The sequence below is a fragment of the Anolis sagrei genome, chromosome 6, assembly GCF_037176765.1.
Source record: "Anolis sagrei isolate rAnoSag1 chromosome 6, rAnoSag1.mat, whole genome shotgun sequence".
NCBI lineage: Eukaryota > Metazoa > Chordata > Lepidosauria > Squamata > Dactyloidae > Anolis > Anolis sagrei.
This window is the reverse complement of record NC_090026.1, coordinates 46,225,930-46,248,123: the sequence shown is the minus strand read 5'-3', so window position 1 is coordinate 46,248,123 and position 22,194 is coordinate 46,225,930. Positions and strand designations below refer to the sequence as shown.

Sequence of the window (22,194 nt, the reverse complement as noted above, 5' to 3'; positions counted from 1 at the left end):
AAACTGATATGCAAAGATAAACTGCCTCTACGCATTCAAGTCCTGCTTAGCTCTAATGTCTTCTAGATAGTAATACATCTGTCCTTCTTAAAGCTGTCCAATGGGGAAAGCAACCTGTTAATCACCATATCCCATTATTCCCAGCCATGTACCCATGCCAGCAGTAACTGGAAAGCACCATCCCAACTACTCCATGCTTCTAAACAACTACAAAAAACTTAAAAAAGTTCTACTGACACAAAAGTGTCAGGATATATTTGAAAGACCATATTAATATCCATGCATGTATGCCTGTAAACACTTTAGCATCTCAAAGGGACCACTTCCTGCATTACTCCTTCTGAAAGCCAGCCTACAACAGTTCAGAATTAAGAGCAGATTTAAGCGCATATGCAATAGCTGGATACTGGAAATTTTCATCTAGATTTTTAAAGGCAATTCAAATAATATTCTCAATTCCCCACCTCCCCAAATTTCTTTCATAACAATATCTGAAATCCTATTAAAAAAGAAACTGAGAGAATAAACATCTAGACTATATATATGCAAAAAGCTACAGCCTTCCTTAATCTGACTGGCTAGAAAATAGGGGAATTATATATGTAGTCTGAATTTGGAAAAGTAATTTTTGGAGTACAACTCCAAGTGTACTTCAGCCCACATAACTACTGGCTCTTTCCCAAGCTCTCATTATAGTGTAACACAGCTGGATGGCACCAGCTTGAGAAAGGAGATGACTTTGCTTGATGCCTTGTACATCTGCTGCCTGTTGGAAAGCCAACATGCTGGCTCAAACTCAGCTACATAGATTTGTATGCCACTCCGGGAAAATACGCAACACTTCCTTCGATCATATCAAATTACTTATCCATTTAATAATTACTAGCCATCTCCTACCATGTGTTGCTGTGGCCCAGGCTGTGTATATGTATTTTGTGTGTATATATATTTGTGTAATGTTTATGTGTGTTTGTGCATATATATGTGGTTTTGCGCATGCGTTGTAATGTATTTTTTTGTTTTTTTGGCTTTTTAAGTCCCTTCTGCTGTGTTTTTCAGTGTTTTTATGAGTGATGGTCACTTGTTGGCCTGATAGATGTATTGTGTCCAAATTTGGTGCCAATTCGTCCAGTGATTTTTGAGTTATGTTAATCCCACAAACGAACATTACATTTTTATTTATATAGAGATTGTTTGCACTGACTGGTGACAATTTCCAAGCTTTCACACATGAAACTTTCCAAAACCTGGAGAGTTTACATTTTTGGTCTATAACTTCAAGAATCCACTGAGTTTAAAATAAACTTTCCCAACCTTTGCATCTTTGTCAGCCCTACTTTGAGATGTCATGGATTGATGCCCTTGCAGGTCACAAAGCTTTTCTGTCTCCACCCGACCACATCCATATAGGCGATTTTTAACCTAGTTTTCATCATTGTATAACTTTCAGGATGCCCTTCACCCCATTTTCCCATGATTGCCCTCAGTCACCTGATAATTCATGATGGCACGGAGACACATGATGCAAACGTGGACATCATCCTTCTGGCTGACAATGCGTGAGTTCCTCAGCGCTTTCCTACTGTGTGCCGTATTGATTCTGAGGTAGAAATAAATTTGGAGGGGAAGGGACAACTGAATGAGAAAGGATGCCACAAACCACACCAGATTTCACAACAGCATGAAGATAATAACAACACCAAAGGTTTGGGAAGCAATAAATTGCGGCGGGTGGTGGGGATGGAGAGGATAAGGTTGGGCAGCAACGTAAGATCTCTTTGCCTTTAAGTCATCAGTTCAAAGACTGTCTGGCAGATGTTGTGATCAATAAAAAATCCTTGCCCTGTTCTTGGAGCACCACCATCCCAACAACCTTAGCAAAGAGACAAGGACAGGAAGATTCAGCAGGCCATGGAGGGTGGGCTCCAGAAAAAAAAATGCTTGAGATTATCACAGTAGGGTCATATTTCTTGGAAAGCCAGTGACAAGGCTGTGCACACGCTCATGTATAAGTTGAAATGTAAATCCAAAAAAACTAGATCAACTAATCTACAGGTCAATATCAGTTCTATACTTTCCGACTTATCTAAAAACATATCATCTTTGAGCAGAGTGGTGAGACCCTAATCCACACGCTAAAAGAAGCACTGGCCTCCTTTGCTTCCTCTGCCATGGAACCACTTCTGGTCTTTTCAATTGCCAATTCATTTAAATGGTGGTGGCAGCTGATACCTCAAGTCAGCACTGCCACTTTCCTCTCTCTGCTGAATAGCCCTCAACATACCAACAGGTCATATCAGAATCTAATTTGGGCCCCCAAAACTTCTCATCGACTTATACATGAGGTTCTTATATGTAAGTAAATATGGTTAAAATGATGCTCACTGTTCAGATCCTAAATATCTGAGCTTTCAGTCACAGCATCAGAAATAGTTTCTCATGACCCAAATAAAAAAAACCTAAAACACACATAGGCTATGTTGACTAAACACTGAAAGGGCTACAGGATGAGCATGTTTAAGCCTGCTTTGTTCAACTTAGTCTAGTCTCTGCCCTCAGTGGTACCATATTCCCTTTCCACTTTCTCTGCACATCAGTTCCAATTCCTTGTATATGACAACACACACAAAAGAAACCTGCAGCAAAGAAAAGAAAGAAACCACACACATACACACACAAATAGTGCCAAAACAGGATAGTGCAACTCAAATAAATAAAAAAGCATGCACAAATCTGCAAATGCCCCAGATTTATAAAATTTATTCCAGTTACAGAACTCTTTTCAGATCATATAACCTGGGCTTTTTGCAAATGTATTGATTTATTTTTATTTACAGTGCAAATTTCCAGACCACACTGCTTAAAGGGCTCCTAACGTTCTGTATCTGGGCAATGAACACAAAAGCTCAAGGAGGTGGGGGAGCATGCTCTCGCCTGGCCAAGCCTGACATGCCCTCTGGCTGCATTCACAGGGGACGTCTCTGGTGAAGTGTGGGGAGGAAAGGCTCACCGGGGTGAGTAGGAGTTGACAGGTGGCCTGGGCTTACAGTCCTGCTCGCTCCCGGGGGTGCTGGAGGAGGGGACGCTTGGGTGGACTTGTTGAAAGAATGTTTGGATCTGCTGATTCAAATGGCAACACCTGAAGGAGGTGGAAGATTGCAACCCTGTAGGACAGGAGGGAAAAATAGGACGCTTCAGGTGGACGCTTCCCCACCCTTCCATCCCTCAACCTTGGGGAGAAAGTATCTGTTTGGGAACCACAAGGAGAAGAGTTTATCCATAACCTATACAACCTTGAAAGAATTTCCCCAGCCTTTGGTCAAATTCAGCAAAGAACTGTAGCTCTTCACTGCTACTTTCCCACAAAATATTGTTCTCTATCCTTCATTCTTTAGTGTGAATGGCTTCTGACACACACTCTTTCCTTTGTGGATTATCTGTTGTGAATCTGATACATTTTAGAGGGTAATGGGACATATCGAGAAGTTCACCCAAGGTAAGCTTCATGTCATTAAATACCTTAGAGCCACAGAAAGGCTTCCCTTGCCTGTAAGGGTTGATTTAGCCTCAAGTGGAAACAGAATTTGGAAAGATAAAGAAAAATAAATATAATGTGCTGGTATATATGATACATGTAACAATAGTCATAACATCGTGATTTGCATAATTTAGCAGCAGTAACAGGATGATGTTCAAGGAGCAAGAGCATCATCCTATAATTGCCCAGTTATGTATGTCTTCAGCATTTCATTATATTAATTTGTCTTAAAAAGAAGTTTACAAGCTGTATCAAAGGGCATTCATTATCTATTGCCAGCAGATTGCGCTCTGAGCCCCAGGTCCCACCCCTCTAATCTTTTGAGGTTGTGTCCATTTTGTTTTTATCTTTTTTTGTACAAGTAGGACAAAACAGCCTCTGCTGCCACAGACACAAATTAAATTATTTTCATATCAACAAAACATGGAAGGCACCCTCAGTGCCCTGGCTATACTGTCTATAAGTAAGACCAAAAGATGTCCAGAGTCTCTATTTATTATATGTCTCCCAGACAGAGTAAGAGAGAAAGAAAAGAGAATGGATTGGGAAGGAGGGAGAGACTGAGAGAGACAGAGATGTACCTTTTCAAAAATATCATGAGTGCAACATATGACAACTCAGTGTCCCACAATGTCCATTACATCAATTCTTTCTGTCTCCCTTATGATCCAATGAGCCCAAACTACAAGCAAGCTATGTTTCATTGTCATATTGCTCCTCTTCCCCACCCATACCAGAGGAGCACAGACTGGGTACCTACCGTGAAGTGTTGTCCCAGAGGAGGCGTGCAAAAAAAGTGTGGGGTTAGAATGAGGAGAAAGTCAAAGAGTGACAGCAGACACAGGGCAATTCGAGAGAGAGAACAGAAAACCAGAAACTGACATTTGTCAGAATGGAAGTAAGTAGGCAGCATGATCAAGCCCCAAGTGCTAAAAACAGTGAGGGAGAGGCAGGAATGGTGAGAAGGCAGTATGCTTTGAGGGCAGTAATGAGGATTATGTGGAAGATAAGTATCTGACTAACTAGCATAGGGTTTCTAAGACTTTGCCATTCTTCTGGATTGTTTTGCTGGATTTGCAGACCGCCATACTGGTTGATCTACTACAATATATTAAAATTTGACAGCAGCTATGTGGGTGGATGCTTGAAATGCTTCCAGACTAAAATTCAGTCCCTGCCTGGTAAACTTATATGCATGCTGAGGAGGAAGCCATGCATGCAAGCAAGCCAGCAGTTTCCATGCATCTGCTTGCTCTGACAAGGAGACACAATGCTTTTCATTTTACAAATTGAGGCTGGGAAACACATGAATGGAATCATACAGTTCCAGCAATCAGCTGAAAGTGCTCGGGTGTGTGTCATAGTTTAAGGCGCCCTCCCTTATGGCCTTCCGTAAGGGCCTGAAAACATGGCTCTTCGAGAAGGCCTTCAACTGAGTGCTATGTTATCGGAATGACGACCGGAATGGACTACGACCATGAGATTGATTATGACCCAAAATAAGACGAAGCGGATTTTTAGTTTAATTAGATGTTTGTATTAGTAAGATGCTGTGTTGTGGTCTTGAATCATTGTAAATTGTTGTTTTCTCTATGTTTTGTACACCGCCACGAGTCGCCCTAGGGCTGAGAGCGGCGGTTAACAAGTGCAAGTAATAAATAAATAATAAATAAATAATAAGATATGCCTGGGAAACAGATCATGTTGGATTGTCCCTCCCATCTTTTATTATGATGGACAGAGTTCATGGGCACTGTAGTACATGGAGGACCCCATTTCTTATTATAAAACTAATCTGAAGTAATCTAAAGGCAGTAAGTAATGCATATAAAGTTATAATTAATTACTTTTTTACTTCTTTTCTAATGACCACCTTACTTAAACAGAATCAGCAGCAGAAATTCTTAATTTTGTAATTTCTAAATGTAATTCATGAGAGAGATACTATGGTTAGAAGCATATTTACAAGTACACAAACTAACAATAGCTAATCTGAGACTTGTAGAAATCATTTTGCTCAAGTAAACAACTTCTACCTAACCAGCTTGTTCACCTGAGATAACTGTTTTCTATTGTTCAAAGCTTTAATTTGGTATTGTTTGCAGGAGAGGGGGGAATGCAAAGTGGCAGATGACCATGAATTAAAATGTCTTCATCCTCGTTTGTAATGGAAGATGTTCTTCCATGTAAATTTTGCATTGGTGAAATACAAAAGAAGATGACATACATTTGATTGAAGGAGGGTGCTTTGAAAACTGAAAAAACTAATCTAACTCACTGAAAGTGAATGTGCATGCACAGTGTGTGGTGGGAAGTAAAAACATAGTGTCACCTCCCCCTTAGGTTCATATGCTGCACTCCATTATTGGTGAGTGGGACTAGGAAATACTACCCGGTTTTGACTTGGTTACCTGACAGTGAAGTGCCTTGTTTTGGTGGAGCCCTGCGTGGGGGAGCTGTTTCTGCTGAGGTCTTCCATGGATCTGTCCAGGGGTCTCCCCTTGTCGGACCCAGGACTCCCATTGTCAGTGCTGTCCATATCATACCTGGAGCCACACACATGAAAACAGTTAAACTGTGGAATTCACAGGCACAAGGTGTAGTGAGGGCTGCCAACTTGGACAGTTATAAAAGGGCATTGTAGACCTTCATGGAGAGAAAAACCAGCAACTGGTATTACTCAAAATGTCTATATATGACTTCCAGTATTCGTGGCAGTGTGCTTTCACAAGATGGAGGGTACAACTATACTCAGATCTTGCTTGTAGGCTTCTCATAGGCAACTGCTCATCCACTGGATGAAGTAGGTGCTAAACTAGATATGCCTTTCTACTGATCCAGCAGGACTTTTCTTACATTGTGATGCTAGATGTGCATCAAAGGGTGAATTTGAAGGAAAGCAGTGGGATTGATAGAAAAAGAGGCTGACACTAGAAGCATGACTGCATTGTGGATTTAAGAGGTTTGAAACTTATTTAACTACCAAGAACCATACACACCCTTCAAAAGCAGCATTCAAGCAAACATGGTTCATGCCTAGTTTCTTATCTAGCACAGAGAGCAAGATTGCTCTCCAAGGTACTGATGTAGCTCTATTGAGATCATGTCTCAGCCTTCCCCTCTTTAGATGCTCTTGAAAAGAGTGTTTCACTTCTCATGATTATGTAGAATAATTTGAAAATATGTAGGCAGAGGAATTATGCAGGTGATATTTGCTTGCTTTTGTGTTTCCTTGTTTTTCATGGAGATATTATGCAAAATAAGCAAGTATAATAGTTCAATTTGAACAGAATGTCAGTCCTCCATGGTATCACTTCTAGGAAGAAACGAATGAGAAAGGAGTGTGGCTTAAAGCCTGAGCACTTTGCACAGAATCAGATGCTCATTTCACTGTGGGACAGTCATGAATTCCTTAAAGCTCTCTTGTCTCCTAGGGCTCTTCCAGATGGAGGTTTTTTAAAGCTACCAATCAAACAGCAGCATGCATACTTTTGACTGGTTGCTCTGGGATTATAGAGTCTGGACTTTAGTCCATCTATCCATACTTAACTGTTTTTTGAAGGAAAAAAAGATGGAAAAAGCAGTGGGAAAGCATCGAAATTCACAAATGGAAGAAAACAACACCTGTCCCCACTGTATTTGGTAGAGCAATTTCACAATAAAAGTTCTGTCTTAATAACATCCTAGCACTGCAGTAAGTGGAATAATTCTCAAACTAGGAATTACTTCCTATAAAGTTAGCAGTGAGTGAAACAGTTGGGTGAACAGTGAAATCCCACCCCCAACATTCCTTAAGGTTTGATCTTTCCAAACCTGTACAACTATGTGAAGCAGCAGTAGGGACAAAACTACATGACACTATTTCTTTCCTCTCTCCCTCCACCTCGTTCTGCCACCCATTTTTCTCTCTGCCATCCCTTCTCTCTCCCACCTGGCAGGACCCCAGAGAATGGTGAATGCTTTTGCCAGAAAATAGTTTACAGGGGCTCTGAAGATTGGCCAAGGCTGCCTGAAAAGAGGCCACTGTTGCCTACTGCTAGTTTTCCAGGACTTTTTTTGTCGTGTCAGGAGTGACTTGAGAAACTGCAAGTCGCTTCTGGTGTGAGAGAATTGGCCATCTGCAAGGACGTTGCCCAGGGGGACGCCTGGATGTTTTGATGTTTTTACCATCCTTGTGGGAGGCTTCTCTCATGTCCCCGCATGGAGAGCTGGAGCTGATAGAGGGAGCTGATCTGCGCTCTCCCCGGATTCGAACCTGCGACCTATCGGTCTTCAGTCCTGCCAGCACAGGGGTTTAACCCACTGCGCCACTGGGGGCGCAGGACTGAAAGATGGTGCTGGTGCCAGAAGCATGTTAATCCCTTGAACAGAGCTCTTTGCAGAAACCTGTCTTCTTGTACCATGGACTGCATGCAATCAACTCAATTAATGGAAATTGCATTAAGTCATTTTTGTTATGTGCATTATTTTTGTCTTGCCACGCCATGCACAAACAGTGGAAGCCTAGGCAACAAGGAATAATAGTTGTCAAGAATGATAAGCTGACATTACATACCCAGGTATTGTACCTGGAATGATGTCATATGGAGTGAAATTTGTTTTCCAGCATGAAACACAATTTTGGCCAAATAACATCTAGCGTTTGTGTAATTCCTTGTGTCTACTAGGACTTGGAGAAATTATTTCCATTCTTGGCATTTACATAATATCAGTGGATCATTTCAGAAATTCTCCACAGCTGTTCTGGCCTAAACCAGTGCCAAAGAAGTGATTTTAAATAACAGAAAGGAAGGATCATAAAACAGGGGTTAGATTTCACAAATTGGAGCTTTCAAAGACAGTTTGTCACCTGGTCGATATATAAAATGAAATGTATGGCCAAGATCCAAAGAAGTAAGGAAAATTAGCTCTGTGGGTCCAAGTGTGTTTTAAGACTTCTCTTAAAAAGGTAAAGGTAGTCCCCTGACATTAAGTCCAGTCATGTCTGACTCTGGGGTGTGGTGCTCATCTCCATTTCTAAGCCGAAGAGCCAGCGTTGTCCGTAGACACCTCCAAGGTCATGTGGCCGGCATGACTGCATGGAGCACCGTTACCTTCCCGCCGGAGCGGTACCTATTGATCTACTCACATTTGCATGTTTTCAAACTGCTAGGTTGGCAGAAGCTAGAGCTGACAGCGGAAGCTCACACCGCTCCCCGGAATCGAACCTGCGACCTTTCGATCAACAAGCTCAGCAGCTCAGTGCTTTAACCCACTGCGCCACCGGGGGTCTCTTACTTTTACAAAAAAAATTCCATGAATGTCATATAGGCAAACCATTTTGATTAATTGAAAGAAGTTTCCACACATTCTGCATCAGCACAGGAATTATTATTGTATTATTATATTTATTTATAAGTTATTTTCCTCTTAAAAGAGCTTCAAAGTGACAAATGTTCACCTGGTAAGTGTAAGGTACTGAGACAAATCAGCTCTCTTACTCCTAGCCTTCCCTGTACATGTAATGCTGGGTACATATACATACTGAAATTCCATGCTGGATCACAGCCCACAATAGTGGTGAAACATGGAAAGCCCATCACAATCCTCCTTTAATTCTCAATTATCCACACTCTTCCAGCTAACAAACAGCAGTGACTTACGTGACAGAGCACTGGGCAAAGGCAAGGTAGTCCACCAAGACATCAAGGCCCTTGTTTTCTTCATTCAGGAATTCCTGGACCCAGCTGGAAGTGGAAGGAAGGAGAAAAAACATGTAACGCCATTTCTGTTTCAATAAAAAATAGGAAAAAGCACACTTGACTTTCCCCAGTTATCTTTCTCTTATCTTATTCCAGAATGCCATGCCCATATTTACTTAATTTACTTGTCAATGCTTAGGAAATGCTTTTATAGGGCATTTTTGTAATATACAAGAAAGTTAGTCCACTCCCCAGGCGCTCACCCTTTTGGGATGCTAACGTTTCCCCAAAGGTTTATTATGTATATGTAGACAGATAAAAATGCTTGTGACATATCAACCTTTCAAAGTTATTGTCAAAGGTTTTCATGGTCAGAATTGCTGAGTTGTTGTGTGGTTTCTGGGCTGTATGTATGTGTTCTAGCAGCATTTTCTCCTGATGTTTCACCTGCATCTGTGGCTAGCATCTTTAAGATAGATGCCAGCCATAGATGCAGGTGAAATATCAGGAGAAAATGCTGCTAGAACACATACATACAGCCCAGAAACCACACACCTTTTCGAAGTTACTTCGCAAGATTTCTTGACCCCCCCCCCCCCCAATCTCAATGTGTGGATTGGTAGTTCCTAAACCAAAGAGGGATTTTTGAGCTCCATCCCAACTCTCACATTCTTCCATTAGATCAGACTTGCATGGCTCTCCCCCTCCCCCATTATGCTCAGTGGTATTCATGGTCAATTTTCCCCATGAAAACACTTATTTACACCGTGAATCATGAATAATGCCATCTGGGTGAATTTCACCCATTACACAAGCGTGGCCATCCTTTGCATGAAAAATAATCACAAATATAAACTGGCTGGCACTTGAAATTCTACAGAAAACGAGGTGTGGATTCTGCTACCAGAAAATTCATAGTGCTATTGCTAGGGTACAATGGATTGTAATTACAGTAATGTACACCAGTTTTTTTTTCTTTTTTTTCAGACTATATAATTTGGATTTGTTTTTATTCTGATTTGTAGTCATTGCAATCCATTTCTCATATGAATACTGTGCCTTGATTTCATACAGTGCTGACCTTTTCAACTAACTTGGAGCTGGGGAATGTATATTCCTGCAGATACTGTTGGACCACAACTGTTTTAATTTCTCACTACTGGCTTTGGTGGGTATGGCTGACGGGAGCTGCAATCCAAAAACACCTGGAGTGACACACATTCCCCAGCCCTGTGACATCTGATCCTCTTGCAGATGACATGGTCTAATAAAGAAACAACCTGAACAGTCTCAGGTTTCTCTAAGGGTCAACGTAAATTTGACCTCAATCATACAATTTGTAATTGCCCAATATTTTTTCGCAATGGTAGCTAAATCTACCCAGGTAAATAGGACCATGCTCTGACCTACAAGAAGCACTGCCTGAATATCAAGCAAAAGGTGGGTGCTAGAAACAATATCATACGAAAGCTGACTGGCACAACCTGGGGATCACAACCAGACACATTGAAGACATCTGCCCTTGCGCTATGCTACTCTGCTGCTGAGTATGCATGCCCAGTGTGGAACACATCTCACCACGCTAAAACAGTGGATGTGGCTCTTAATGAGACATGCCGCATTATCACAGGGTGTCTGCGTCCTACACCACTGGAGAAACTACACTGTCTAGCCGGTATTGCACCACTTGACATCCACTGGGAAGTAGCAGCCAATAGTGAAAGGAGCAAGGCAGTGACATCTCCAGCTCATCCCTTGTTTGGGTATGAGCCAGCACGTCAATGACTTAAATCAAGAAATAGTTTTCTAAGATCTACAGAGACACTCGCTGGAACACCCCAGCAAGCGAGAGTCCAAAAGTGGCAGGCTCAAACCCAGAACCTCAATCCATGGATGATACCAAATGAGAGACTTCCCCCTGGGCACACAGAAAACTGGGCGACTTGGAAGGCGCTGAACAGACTGCGCTCTGGCACCACGAGATGCAGAGCCAACCTTAGGAAATGGGGCTACAAAGTGGAATCCACGACATGTGAGTGTGGAGAAGAGCAAACCACTGACAACCTGCTGCAATGCAACCTGAGCCCTGCTACATACATAATGGAGGACCTTCTTGCGGCAACACCAGAGGCACTCCAAGTGGCCAGATACTGGTCAAAGGACATTTAATCAACTACCAAGCTTGCAAACTTTGTGTTTTTTCTGTTTGTTTGTTTGTTTGTTTTGTTAAAAATGTAATACAAATGTCTGGTTGCTCCTGACACGATAAATAAAAATAAATAAAAATTATTTACTGTATTTATATCCTGCACTTCTCACCCTGAAGGGGACTCAGATTGGCCTTGCAATCAGTAGCAATTTGGTGTTGTTTGTGAATGTTGTCAACATGGGACAGAAAATGGAAGAGAATGATTTTAAAGTCAAAAAGTACATCCTAGCCAATATATGGAGCACATGCAGATTACAAAAATGGGTCATGAGAAAAAAAGCAACTTGGTTCTCTTATCACAGGACTACAACACACATGCGCACATCTCCTGCAGTACAGGTACCGTGGCCCCCTCCTGTGTACAATTTGCTCTTTCTTTTGCACTATGTCAGGCACAACAATACATTTTGTCACAAAACGCTGGCACGTCCTGAGCATGCTGGTTTCCACTGTTCGCTTTTACATTCTGACTTGCTTGGCAGGCAATCAATCCAGGGAGATAAATGCTTCTCCGTCTAAGCTGTTAATTAGCCTGCATACAATACTGTCGTTAATGATGTCAGCTGCTGCCTCCAACATGCTAGGGTCACCTTCTCGGCAGAGGGCCCAGACTTTTGCCACAAACCTCAAATTGCTCCCATAGGGCACAAAAAGGGATGCCAGGGTGATGGGGGCATGGCTCCACTATTGGCAAAGGAAGTTGGGTAGTTAATCAACCAAAGCCACACTGATATGTATGTTCACTTATTTTTGTAGCGTCAGGAGTGACTTGAAAAACTGCAAGTTGCTTCTGGTGTGAGAGAATTGTCCGTCTGCAATGATGTTGCCCAGGGGACACCTGAATGTTTTTGGATGTTTTTAGCATCCTTGTGGGAGGCTTCTCTCATGTCCCCATAAGGAGCTGGAGCTGATAGAGAGAGCTCATTTGTGCTCCCCATGGGTTGGATTCGAACCGGCAAACTTCAGGTCAGCAACCCAACCTTCAAGTCATCAATCCTGCTGGCACAAGGGTTTAACCCACTGCGCCACCGGGGACTCCTTCACAAGAACCATTAACATTTAAAAAGTCATGTTAACCAACTCTTAATAGACTTTTGATTTTTGTTCTGCTTGAAGGTACCAAGGTGCGCATTTGTTCTACTTACTTTTTATTTTGTATCCCTCCTCCCATTTTTATATACTATTTGTTACAAAACAGGATGTTATGTATATTTTTCTTCTCTTTCTAGCTGGGGGTAGAAGGGGAAGAGAAATATACAAATCTAACTCATAGATTAAGGGCAGACAACTTTCAATCTTTGCTCCCTACGATCTTCCAGTTTAGACCCTGCATAGTTCTTGATTCTAAAGATCCTATCATGATGATGTTGCTGGCCACCATCCTACCAGTAAAAAGGAGACTATTCAGTACAATTCAATGCCTAAGCTATTTTACAAGAAGACTCCTTCCCTCTAGGTGATATACATTCTGCCAGTCTCATATGAGAAACTGTGGAAGGGGGGGGGGTTCCTCCTTGCATGCGAGAGATGTCTTTTTGGGAGATGTCTCCTGCAGCTTTAATGCTTGTGTAGAAAAGGAAATTTCAATGGGTGTAGCTTGTTACTTGGTTACATGGGAAACAACACATACTAAAGTTCCTGTTCAAGACAACCGTTAAAGGTACAGGAAGTGTTCAGTTTCATAACTAAACTTTGAAGGATTTACACATCTGTGAGAGAGCGAGTGTGTGTCTATGTGCCTTCAGGTTGCTGCAGACGTATGATAATCCAATTAATTTCATAGGGTTTTTGTAGGTAAAAAATACTCAATTTATTTATTATTTATTTACAGTATTTATATACCATCTTTCTTACCCCTGGGGGGACTCAAAGCGGTTTTACACATAAATAATGGCAAAATTCAATGCCTTACATTGGGCACCGATACGATGCCAATATAAACAATTACAATAGAAAAACCACAATTATACATAAATCATAATTAAAACAATACATCAACAAGTATTAAGACAACAAAACAGTCTCGTCAGTCAAATTGCTGTTCAGTCAATGTCCCTCTAAAACGCTACATACTCAAGACATGGTTTTACCAGTTCCTTCCTCTGAAATAATACCTGCAGAATCTGGTATGCATTGATAGTTTACTTTTGTGAAAATTGCATGGACAAATTAGGAGACCCGTTGCCTTACTTCATGGATTTTAAGAATTGAGAGCATTGGATGGATGATCCTTTTGAACAGAGTCATTTTAGCACAGATTGAGAAAATGTCAATAAGAATTGTTTGTATTATCTTGTTCTTGGACTGGAGGCAAGCAATCATTTGGGGAGCTACCACACTCTTGACATGCCAGTCACATAAAGAATGAGCAATTAAATAATTCTTTCATTACTATTTCCTAACGTAAACCACCTCACACACTTTAGTAAAGGCCTTCCTTCATGATTACATACTTGTATGCTTATCCCAAGTTACAGGCAAACAACCACTATTACCTACATTTTACTTGAATCTAACACTCATCTTTTTTGGCTAAATTACCTTGCCAAAATCAGGGTGCACATTAGATTTGTGTAATAGGGTAATCTTAGTGCTGAGCCAAAGCAATAGGAGAAGCAGCTTCAGGAGCACCTGGAACTTCTATTTGAAATATAAAATCTGTAATTTAATTGTCATAGCTCAGTACTATGTAATCCTGGAATTTGTAGTTTAATGAAGCATCCGGACTCTTTGGCAAAGAAGGCTCAAGGCCTTGTCAAACTACAGCCCCCATGACCCCATAGCATTGAACCAAGGCAGTTAAAGTGGATTCATTCTGTAGCATAGATGCATCCCGAGGTTTCTTTTCAATTGCTTCCCCCCTTTTTTTTATTGGTTTGCATACAGAAAACAAAACCGACACCAAAGAAAAAACCGAAATAAGTAAAAAACAAAAAAGAAAGAGAAAAAAAGAAAAAAAAGGAAAAAAAAAGATATACAAAAGAGTATGCAAATTTGCAGAATGGTATACAGTCAGCGCTCATTAAACATGTAAAAAATCAACTTTGACTGTACAGTTATAATACATTAACATTTATTGTCCCTCTAACCCCACACCCGTGAACCCAACCCCTGTGACCTCCGACACCACTCTGTATGGATCACATAACTAACCTACAACTACCCACGTGTCTTCTTTCACTGAATCCCCTTTATGGCGATCTTCAAATCTACTTTTGACTTCTTTTCAAGATATCCAATTGCCAACCGCCATTTTTTAACAATTGCTGAAAGCTTTGGTGTTCTAACACAATTGTTTTTAAAGAAGGAATTCTAAACAGGAACCAACTGTAAAAGGCATATTACAAAGAGTGCGCCTTTTGCTGCTGCACATTACATTCGGCAGCAAATACTTTTTTTGTTTTGTTTCAGGGTTTTAAAAATTGAAGTGTGCATTACATTCAATTGTACATTAGATGCTGTATATGAATAGCAAAAGAGGGTCAAATCATGGTTATACTGATATCTAACCTTCTCTTGCTCATCACAAATGGCTGAAATGTGATTAAAATATAATGAGTGGCACAACTGTTGGTAGATCTAGTCAGAACCTCTGTTGCTATTGCACCAAAGAAGTAGAAATTTATGAAAACTTTTTACTGTGTCTCACCATACAAGGGACTTTGGTCAGTAAGTGTGGACAATGTTAAGCTATTTGCAGCTCTTCCTCAGTTGTTCAAGATCTTAGGAAAACACTGAATAGTATTATGTGGAGTGTGGAAGCAACAAGTTACAATGAACACTTTAATTTGGGGAGAAGGTGTAGCAGGCTCAGCAGCATTGCCATGCCTCCCTCTCTTCTACCATATATTGTTAATGTCGAGGACAATGGATAAAATTTCCTTTTTATATCTGAAATGGCATTGTTCAAGGGTCATGGGGAATTTTTTGTTCATTTTCGTACATGTCACAAATGCAACCCATAGTTCTAGTGGCAAGATTTTAATGAAAATATTCACATATGTGAATACATCACACATTTTGCTTAGCAATCTCAAGTTCTAGTGAGGCAGAGGCTAGGCCCTTTAATGATGACCGCAGTTCTCCAAAACCTCAGAAAAGCTTTTCTGCAGGCCTTCTGGCAAAAATAAAAAAGTGTTTACGCAAAGTTAAGTGTAGCCTAACACATATGGAGAGCATCGCCATGTTGAAGAAGGCCGCAACAAGCAGTGTAGTTTAAGATAGAAGAATTTGAAGTGTGATAGGCGAGTCACTGGCCCATATATACTGAAGACACCAGATGTGCTGATCTTGGAAATTAAGCAAGATCAGCCCTAGTTAGTACTTGGATGGAAGATTGCTTATGAATTCTATAAGATACATTTCAGAGGAAAGCAGTAACAAATTACCTCTTGAAGATTTCTTGCATAAGAAAACCTTACAAAATTCACGGGATCACAAGATAACTTGAAAGCACATACACACACAAGCTAATCTGAAATTCTCTGAAAGGGGAAAGCATTTTATATTAGATTTGTGGGGTATTTTCATGCCCCGGTTTTCTTATCTGCTGCCCCATTTCCTGCCAAACTCTTGGAAAGAACCCAATTCTTCTTTGTCCTAGAAGACTGGAGCATGGACTACATCATCCTTCCTTTGGTTTGTTTGACTGCAGCCCCTTCCCTTTTCCCCATTTGTCTTCATGGAACATGCAAAAAGGAGCATAGTAGGAAAAAATATCCAAGAACAAAACATTGTCCCTCTGCACAACAAACACAATTCTCATTGGACACGGTGGCTGGGAGGTTCTGAGAGTTGTAGTCCTAAAATGAAACTTTTACAAGCCCTGGGTGGAAGGCAATTCATCAAGATGATAACTGGCTTTCTCAAGTATCCCTAAACAAAAGGAAGGATAAGAGCATCACTCTATTCCCCCTTTTACACTGCCATATAATCCAGATTATCAAAGCAGACAATGCAGATTATCTTCTTTGAACTGGATTATATGAGTCTACAATGCCAATATAATCCAGTTCAAAGAAGATAATGTGGATTTTATATGGCAGTGTAAAAGTGGCTTATTTGTCACCTAAATAAGTGGCTTTATATCCATGAAAGCTCACACTAAAAGAAAAACCATTACTTAAACCTCCTGCTACATTCCCTTTCTCCCCTCTTACTCCCTTCCTCTTTTTAAATTATTATTTTATTATTTTAATTGCAGATTGGTAGGGCTGACCCATGGAAGGATTTTTAACTAGTAAGCAAGCATGAGAAACATTGGGCATTGGTACTAACCCAATATAATTTGTCCTCAGAGATATCTCTAACTCTCGAAGCACCTGGGTGGACTCTTGAACCCGTCTCTTGAACTGGATGAAGAAAGAAACAGATGTACAAATTTAAAGCCTTGCACGCAAAATACAGTTATTGCCAAAAATATTGTATGTGTTATTTTCATTTTGAACCTGGGTTTGAAATAATAGCAACATTTGGGTGATAAAATATATCAAACACTGGTAATGCTGTGGGTGCATTTAAGCAGTCCTTGCAACATCCACTGAAATAAAGACATTATCCTTTCCATTCTGTTTTCCATTTATATCAGATATATGGATTATTATTAAAAGCCAGAGTCAAAATCAGCAACACTGAAAGAAAATAAATAAAGTTGTTCAAGTAAATATGTTGACTCTCATTTAAGATATCCAATTTTGACTATGGAAATGGTTGAGTTGCTTGCAGGAATAAACCACCTAAGAGAATCCATCCCTTTCACAAATGATAGTACTGCATGAATGTTTTGGTATTTAAACATAGGGTATCTATTTCTACTCAGCCCTTTTTGACATACTCTTTCAGTAAATGATGCAAATTAGATACATTTGCAGAAACTGATGGGATTAGAAGCGCCAATTAATACATGCATGGCTAGATGCTTTGCATTCTGCCTTCATAAGTTGTGCTCATTATAAATGGTATACCTAGATGTGTAACCTAGACAAGAAATCAACATTATGCAGTTTACGTTTTCTGAACTCTGGAGTGGTATATAAAAAAGCAGCTTTCAAATGCTAATCTTCCCAAAATGGGAATGACAGCATGCAAAATGGCCATTTTGACTCACTACTCAGGGGATTTGAGGAAAGAAAAAGTGGCACACAGAGAAGCCATGTGAATTGTAAAAGCTTTCTGTATATATTTCAGGTTCCAATATTAATGTAAAAAATACATAGTATGATTTTACATAGGATTTCTGCTACATTCGAACAGTAAAGACAAATATCACTTAACTGCACATGTATTTTTTCACTTGGTAGGAAACAAGAAATCAGTATTCGGTAAGGCAAGTGTATTATAGAAAGAAAATAACTGTTTACTAGAGAATATCACATTATCAAAAGAGTCGGGTGGGAAAATCAGGGGTGAAAGTAGAATATGCTTCTGGTTATATCAGCCAGTTATAAGTCACCTTTCCACTGAATCCACCAGAGTCCAGATAGCCCTTCAGTTTCTGGATATAGGCAGAAGGTGGGTTTTTCACTTGAAACCTTTCCTGCAGGTGGACATAAAAGAGACAGTAGACAAGATATAACATTACTTTTATTAGAGTTAGGGAAAATTGTGCTAGGAAGGCAGAAGAATCCTATGATAACATGTATGCAAAAGACTAGCTCTGCAAGATGTCTATACCTGTTCATTACACTGAGCAGGCAGCTACCAATAATAGGTATCTCCTAGGTAAACACTACAGATGTTTAGGGGCCCAAACATTAGCATATGGCAGCTCTTATGTACTTACTGACCAGGAAGAATGGATACTGACATTTTTTATTTCAAGATAATCCAAACTCTGCATTACACCCACTGTACATATAAGCCTTCACCTTCCAATTAGATCAAGAAAGTTATCTTATATTCGGTCAGATCACTAGTTCCTCTTGCCCAATATTGCTTACATTGACTGACAGAGGTGCTCCAGGCATGTTTATTTCCCAGCCTAATGTGAAGGTGCTGGGGTGAACTTGAGAAATTTTGTATACAAAAGACAGTCTAGGACAGACATGGGCAAACTTTGGCCTTCCAGGTGTTTTGGACTTCAACTCTCAGAATTTCCTGCCAGCTTACCAGTTGTTAGGAATTGTGGGAGTTGAAGTCCAAAGCACCCGGAAGTCTTAGGTTTGCTCATGTCTGCTCTAGAATAAGTACAAATCATGCATCCCAGTCAGTGACAACACCCAGCATCCTTCCCCAAATAACATCCTACTACAAATAATGTGTTTTTAAAAATCCAGAAATATTTGTGAATGTGACATGAATAATTTTTGGCTACCTGTGTATCATTTATTACAGCTGTAGAATGTAAGGAATAGGTAAAGTTTTGCCTTCCCCACTGTGTCCCCAGATTATATTTGATGAAAGGTCCCAGGATTGGGAAGTAAAACGTCTAGAGGTAGCTGGGTGTTGAAATCCAATACCAGGAGAACACCAGGTTGGGAAATGCTGTCTAAAGCTACACACGCAACTGTAGGTTTCCTGTAGTCCTTTTTTCCCCTAATAAGGTTGCACCATGCTTACCCAAATGTGACACAATGTTGCTCAAGAGCTACTATGTGCTGACTGATCTCCCAACCTTGTTGATTTCCTGAACTATGAGGTAAGCATCTGGTGTAGCTGCTGTTGGTTTTGAAGATCTCTCTTACAGCAGAACTCACACTTTTCACACCACCCTAATGTTCAGGCATCAAATCCATGTATACACTAGTCTTGCAACTGGTTGAATAACCATTTTCTTTTTCTGTGATGCGGCGGCAAAAAAAGCCAATGGGATTTTGGCCTGCTGCATCAATAGGAGTCTGGTGTCTAGATCCAGGGAAGTCATGCTACCCTTCTATTCTGCCTTGGTCAGACCACACCTGGAATATTGTGTCCAATTCTGGGCACCACAATTCAAGAGAGATATTGACAAGCTGGAATGTGTCCAGAAGAGGACGACTAAAATGATCAAGGGTCTGGAGAACAAGCCCTATGAGGAGTGGGTTAAAGAGCTGGGTACGTTTAGCTTGAAGAAGAGAAGGCTGAGAGGAGACATGATAGCCATATATAAATATGTGAGAGGAAGTCATAGGGAGGAGGGAGCGAACTTGTTTTCTGCTGCCCTGGAGACTAGGACGCGGAACAATGGCTTCAAACTACAAGAAAGGAGATTCCATCTGAACATTAGGAAGAACTTCCTGACTGTGAGAGCTGTTCAGCAGAGGAACTCTCTGCCCCGGAGTGTGGCAGAGGCCCCTTCTTTGGAAGATTTTAAACAGAGGCTGGGTGGCCATCTGTCGGGGGTGATTTGAATGCAATTTTCCTGCTTCTTGGCAGGGGGTTGGACTGGATGGCCCATGAGGTCTCTTCCAACTTTATGATTCTAGGGGGGTGACCACTCTAGAATTAGCCATAGTGAGGTAGTCAACCGTGGGAAGCTGGAAACTGTTATTGCTACTGCATTTTTACTATTAGAGATGGAAACTAGTGACTGTAGGATCTACTGTCTCAAATCTAAAATAACTTGGTATTTGGTATTATATATCTTTGATGTGGAATAAAAGGTGCCAGATGCTGCTCTGGACCAAGCAGCAAAAACCATAAGTTATTTTTTTATTATATGTCATTAAACCAATAAAAATTTCAAAAACAACTCCCATAACCATTTGGCTAAAACAGCCTATGATGGGAGTCTGAGACTTGTAGCCCATAAAACGACCTTTCCAAGCTCTGTTCTACACCATATCTAAAATCTATTTGAGGTGAAAAATTAGGAGAGCTGGAGTAGTCATTAAAAATGTAGCCAATAGGTGGCAGCAGTAACTTTAAGCAGCCTTCATTCAGAAGCCAGAAGCAGCTTGCTTGTTGCCTTGGTAGCGTGGCCCCAACTCGCCCTAGACATAAGTGACCGCAATTCAAGAGGCCTTTGCTGTGGTAACAACCATTCGCTGGCTGTAGTGACAATGACAGCAATGACGGTCCACTTGGCCTTGGTCCACTTATCGTAGCCCAAGTAGAGTCAGCTAAAAAGGTGGACACAGGAGGTAGCCCTGCCCCAGGCTGCACTCTTGTCTTCAGCAAGGGCCAGATTGGCTGCCCATCTTCAGTTGTACTAGAGATTCTTCCACATGTCATGTATATATATGAAACTGTAATAATGCACACTTTACAGTCTGAAGAGTTTTTACACCAGGAAGTAATAATAAAACAATGGGAGGCAATAAACCAATTAAGGGTGAAGAAACCTTAATTGGTTTAATGCCTCTGGCCCAAGAAGGTTCCTTTTTGAGTTATTGAGTATGGGGGACCTGGAGTCCCCAGTGGTACAGTGGGTTAAACCCCTGTGCTGGCAGGATAGAAGGCCGAAAGGTTGCAGGTTCAAATCCAAGGAGAGCGCAGTTGAGCTCCCTCTATCAGCTCCAGCTCCCCATGCGAGGACATGAGAGAAGCCTCTCACAAGGATGGTAAAAACATCAAAACATCCAGGTGTACCCTGGGCAATGTCCTTGCAGACGGCCAATTCTCTCATACAAGAAGCAACTTGCAGTTTCTCAAGTCGCTCCTGACACAACAACAACAAAAAATGTGTGGAGGGACCTGCAGAGCTTTTCCTCAATGTGTCAGAGACTTTTTTCATGCCAGGAGTGACTTGAGAAACTGCCAACCGCTTCTGGTGTGAGAAAATTGGCCATCTGCAAGAATGTTTGATGTTTTACCATTCTTGTAGATGGCTTCTCTCATGTCCCCGTATGGGGAGCTGGAGCTGACAGAGGGAGCTCAACCCTCTCTCCCTGGATTCAAACCACTGACCTGTCAGTCAGCAGTCCTGCCGGCACAACGTTTTAACCCACTGCTCCACTGGGGGCTCCTGTCAGAGACTAGTGCCATATCGGTGCCCATTAATTACAATAATTTATTTCCTTCCTAGAAACCTGCTGCAGACTATCAATAGCAAGTGGACAAGCACAGTCTACAGAGACCACCACTTTCAGTAGCAATGGCTTATGCCAGAGTGGCCTTATATCACAAGCCATTCCAGCCCTATATCACCATGAGGAAGTTCTTCCCAATGTTTAAGTGGACTTTTTCTCCTGCCAGGCCTGTAGCCAGGATTTCGTTTCGGGGGGAGGGGGAGGGGGGCTGAATATTTTTCTGAGGGGGTTCAGGGGGGGGGGGCTGAGTTTCGGGGGGGGGGGGCTGAGCCTGAGTGAAAGAGAGTCTAGCCTAGCAAACCTTTTGTATCATTACCCCATACCCTCATGCATATGGGATATATTGAGTATGGTTATCAGATCATGATATGAATAAACATAACAGTTTAAATAATGCACCAGTAAGGCCTTTTCGCAAACCACCATGAGAATTTGGGAGGGGGGGGGGGCTGAAGCCCCCCGAGCCCCCCCCCCCCCCCCCCCCCCGGGCTACATGCCTGTCTCCTGCAAATTGAATTCATCGTTCAGTGTCCTAGTCTCCAGAGCAGCAGAAAATAAGCTTGTCCCTCCTCAGTATGACATCTTTTCTAAGATTTAAACATGGCTATCGTGTCTCCTCTCAGTCTTTTTTCCTCCAAACTAGACATACTCAACTGTCTAAGCCATTTCTCATAGGGCCTGGCTTCCAAAATGTTTTGATGGCCTGAATCTATGGTTCTGACCCAAAAGTTTAGCTCTCCATTGACTTCCATAGAACCCCAAATTTCTGCACTTTGATCGTTTTCTGTGAGCTACAATGTATTCCCGCTACCTCTTCAC

General features: G+C 41.3%; 1 protein-coding gene across 6 annotated transcripts in view; it reads right to left on the bottom strand.

Annotated features, from left to right (window-relative positions):
- FMNL1 (formin like 1) overlaps positions 1–22,194 on the bottom strand; it is a 112,998-nt gene that overhangs the window by 36,973 nt on the left and 53,831 nt on the right. For 2 of the 6 annotated variants that reach the window (XM_060781174.2, XM_060781176.2), the window contains exons 3-8: positions 17,880–17,963; positions 16,706–16,779; positions 9,181–9,264; positions 5,950–6,084; positions 3,011–3,139; positions 1,492–1,600 (exon numbers count right to left, since the gene is read on the bottom strand). In XM_060781174.2, the coding sequence (XP_060637157.2) occupies positions 1,492–1,600; positions 3,011–3,139; positions 5,950–6,084; positions 9,181–9,264; positions 16,706–16,779; positions 17,880–17,963 (615 nt within the window). The remainder of the gene's footprint in view (positions 1–1,491; positions 1,601–3,010; positions 3,140–5,949; positions 6,085–9,180; positions 9,265–16,705; positions 16,780–17,879; positions 17,964–22,194) is intronic. The other 4 variants (XM_060781177.2, XM_060781180.2, XM_060781178.2 and 1 more) reach the window with 3 other exon arrangements.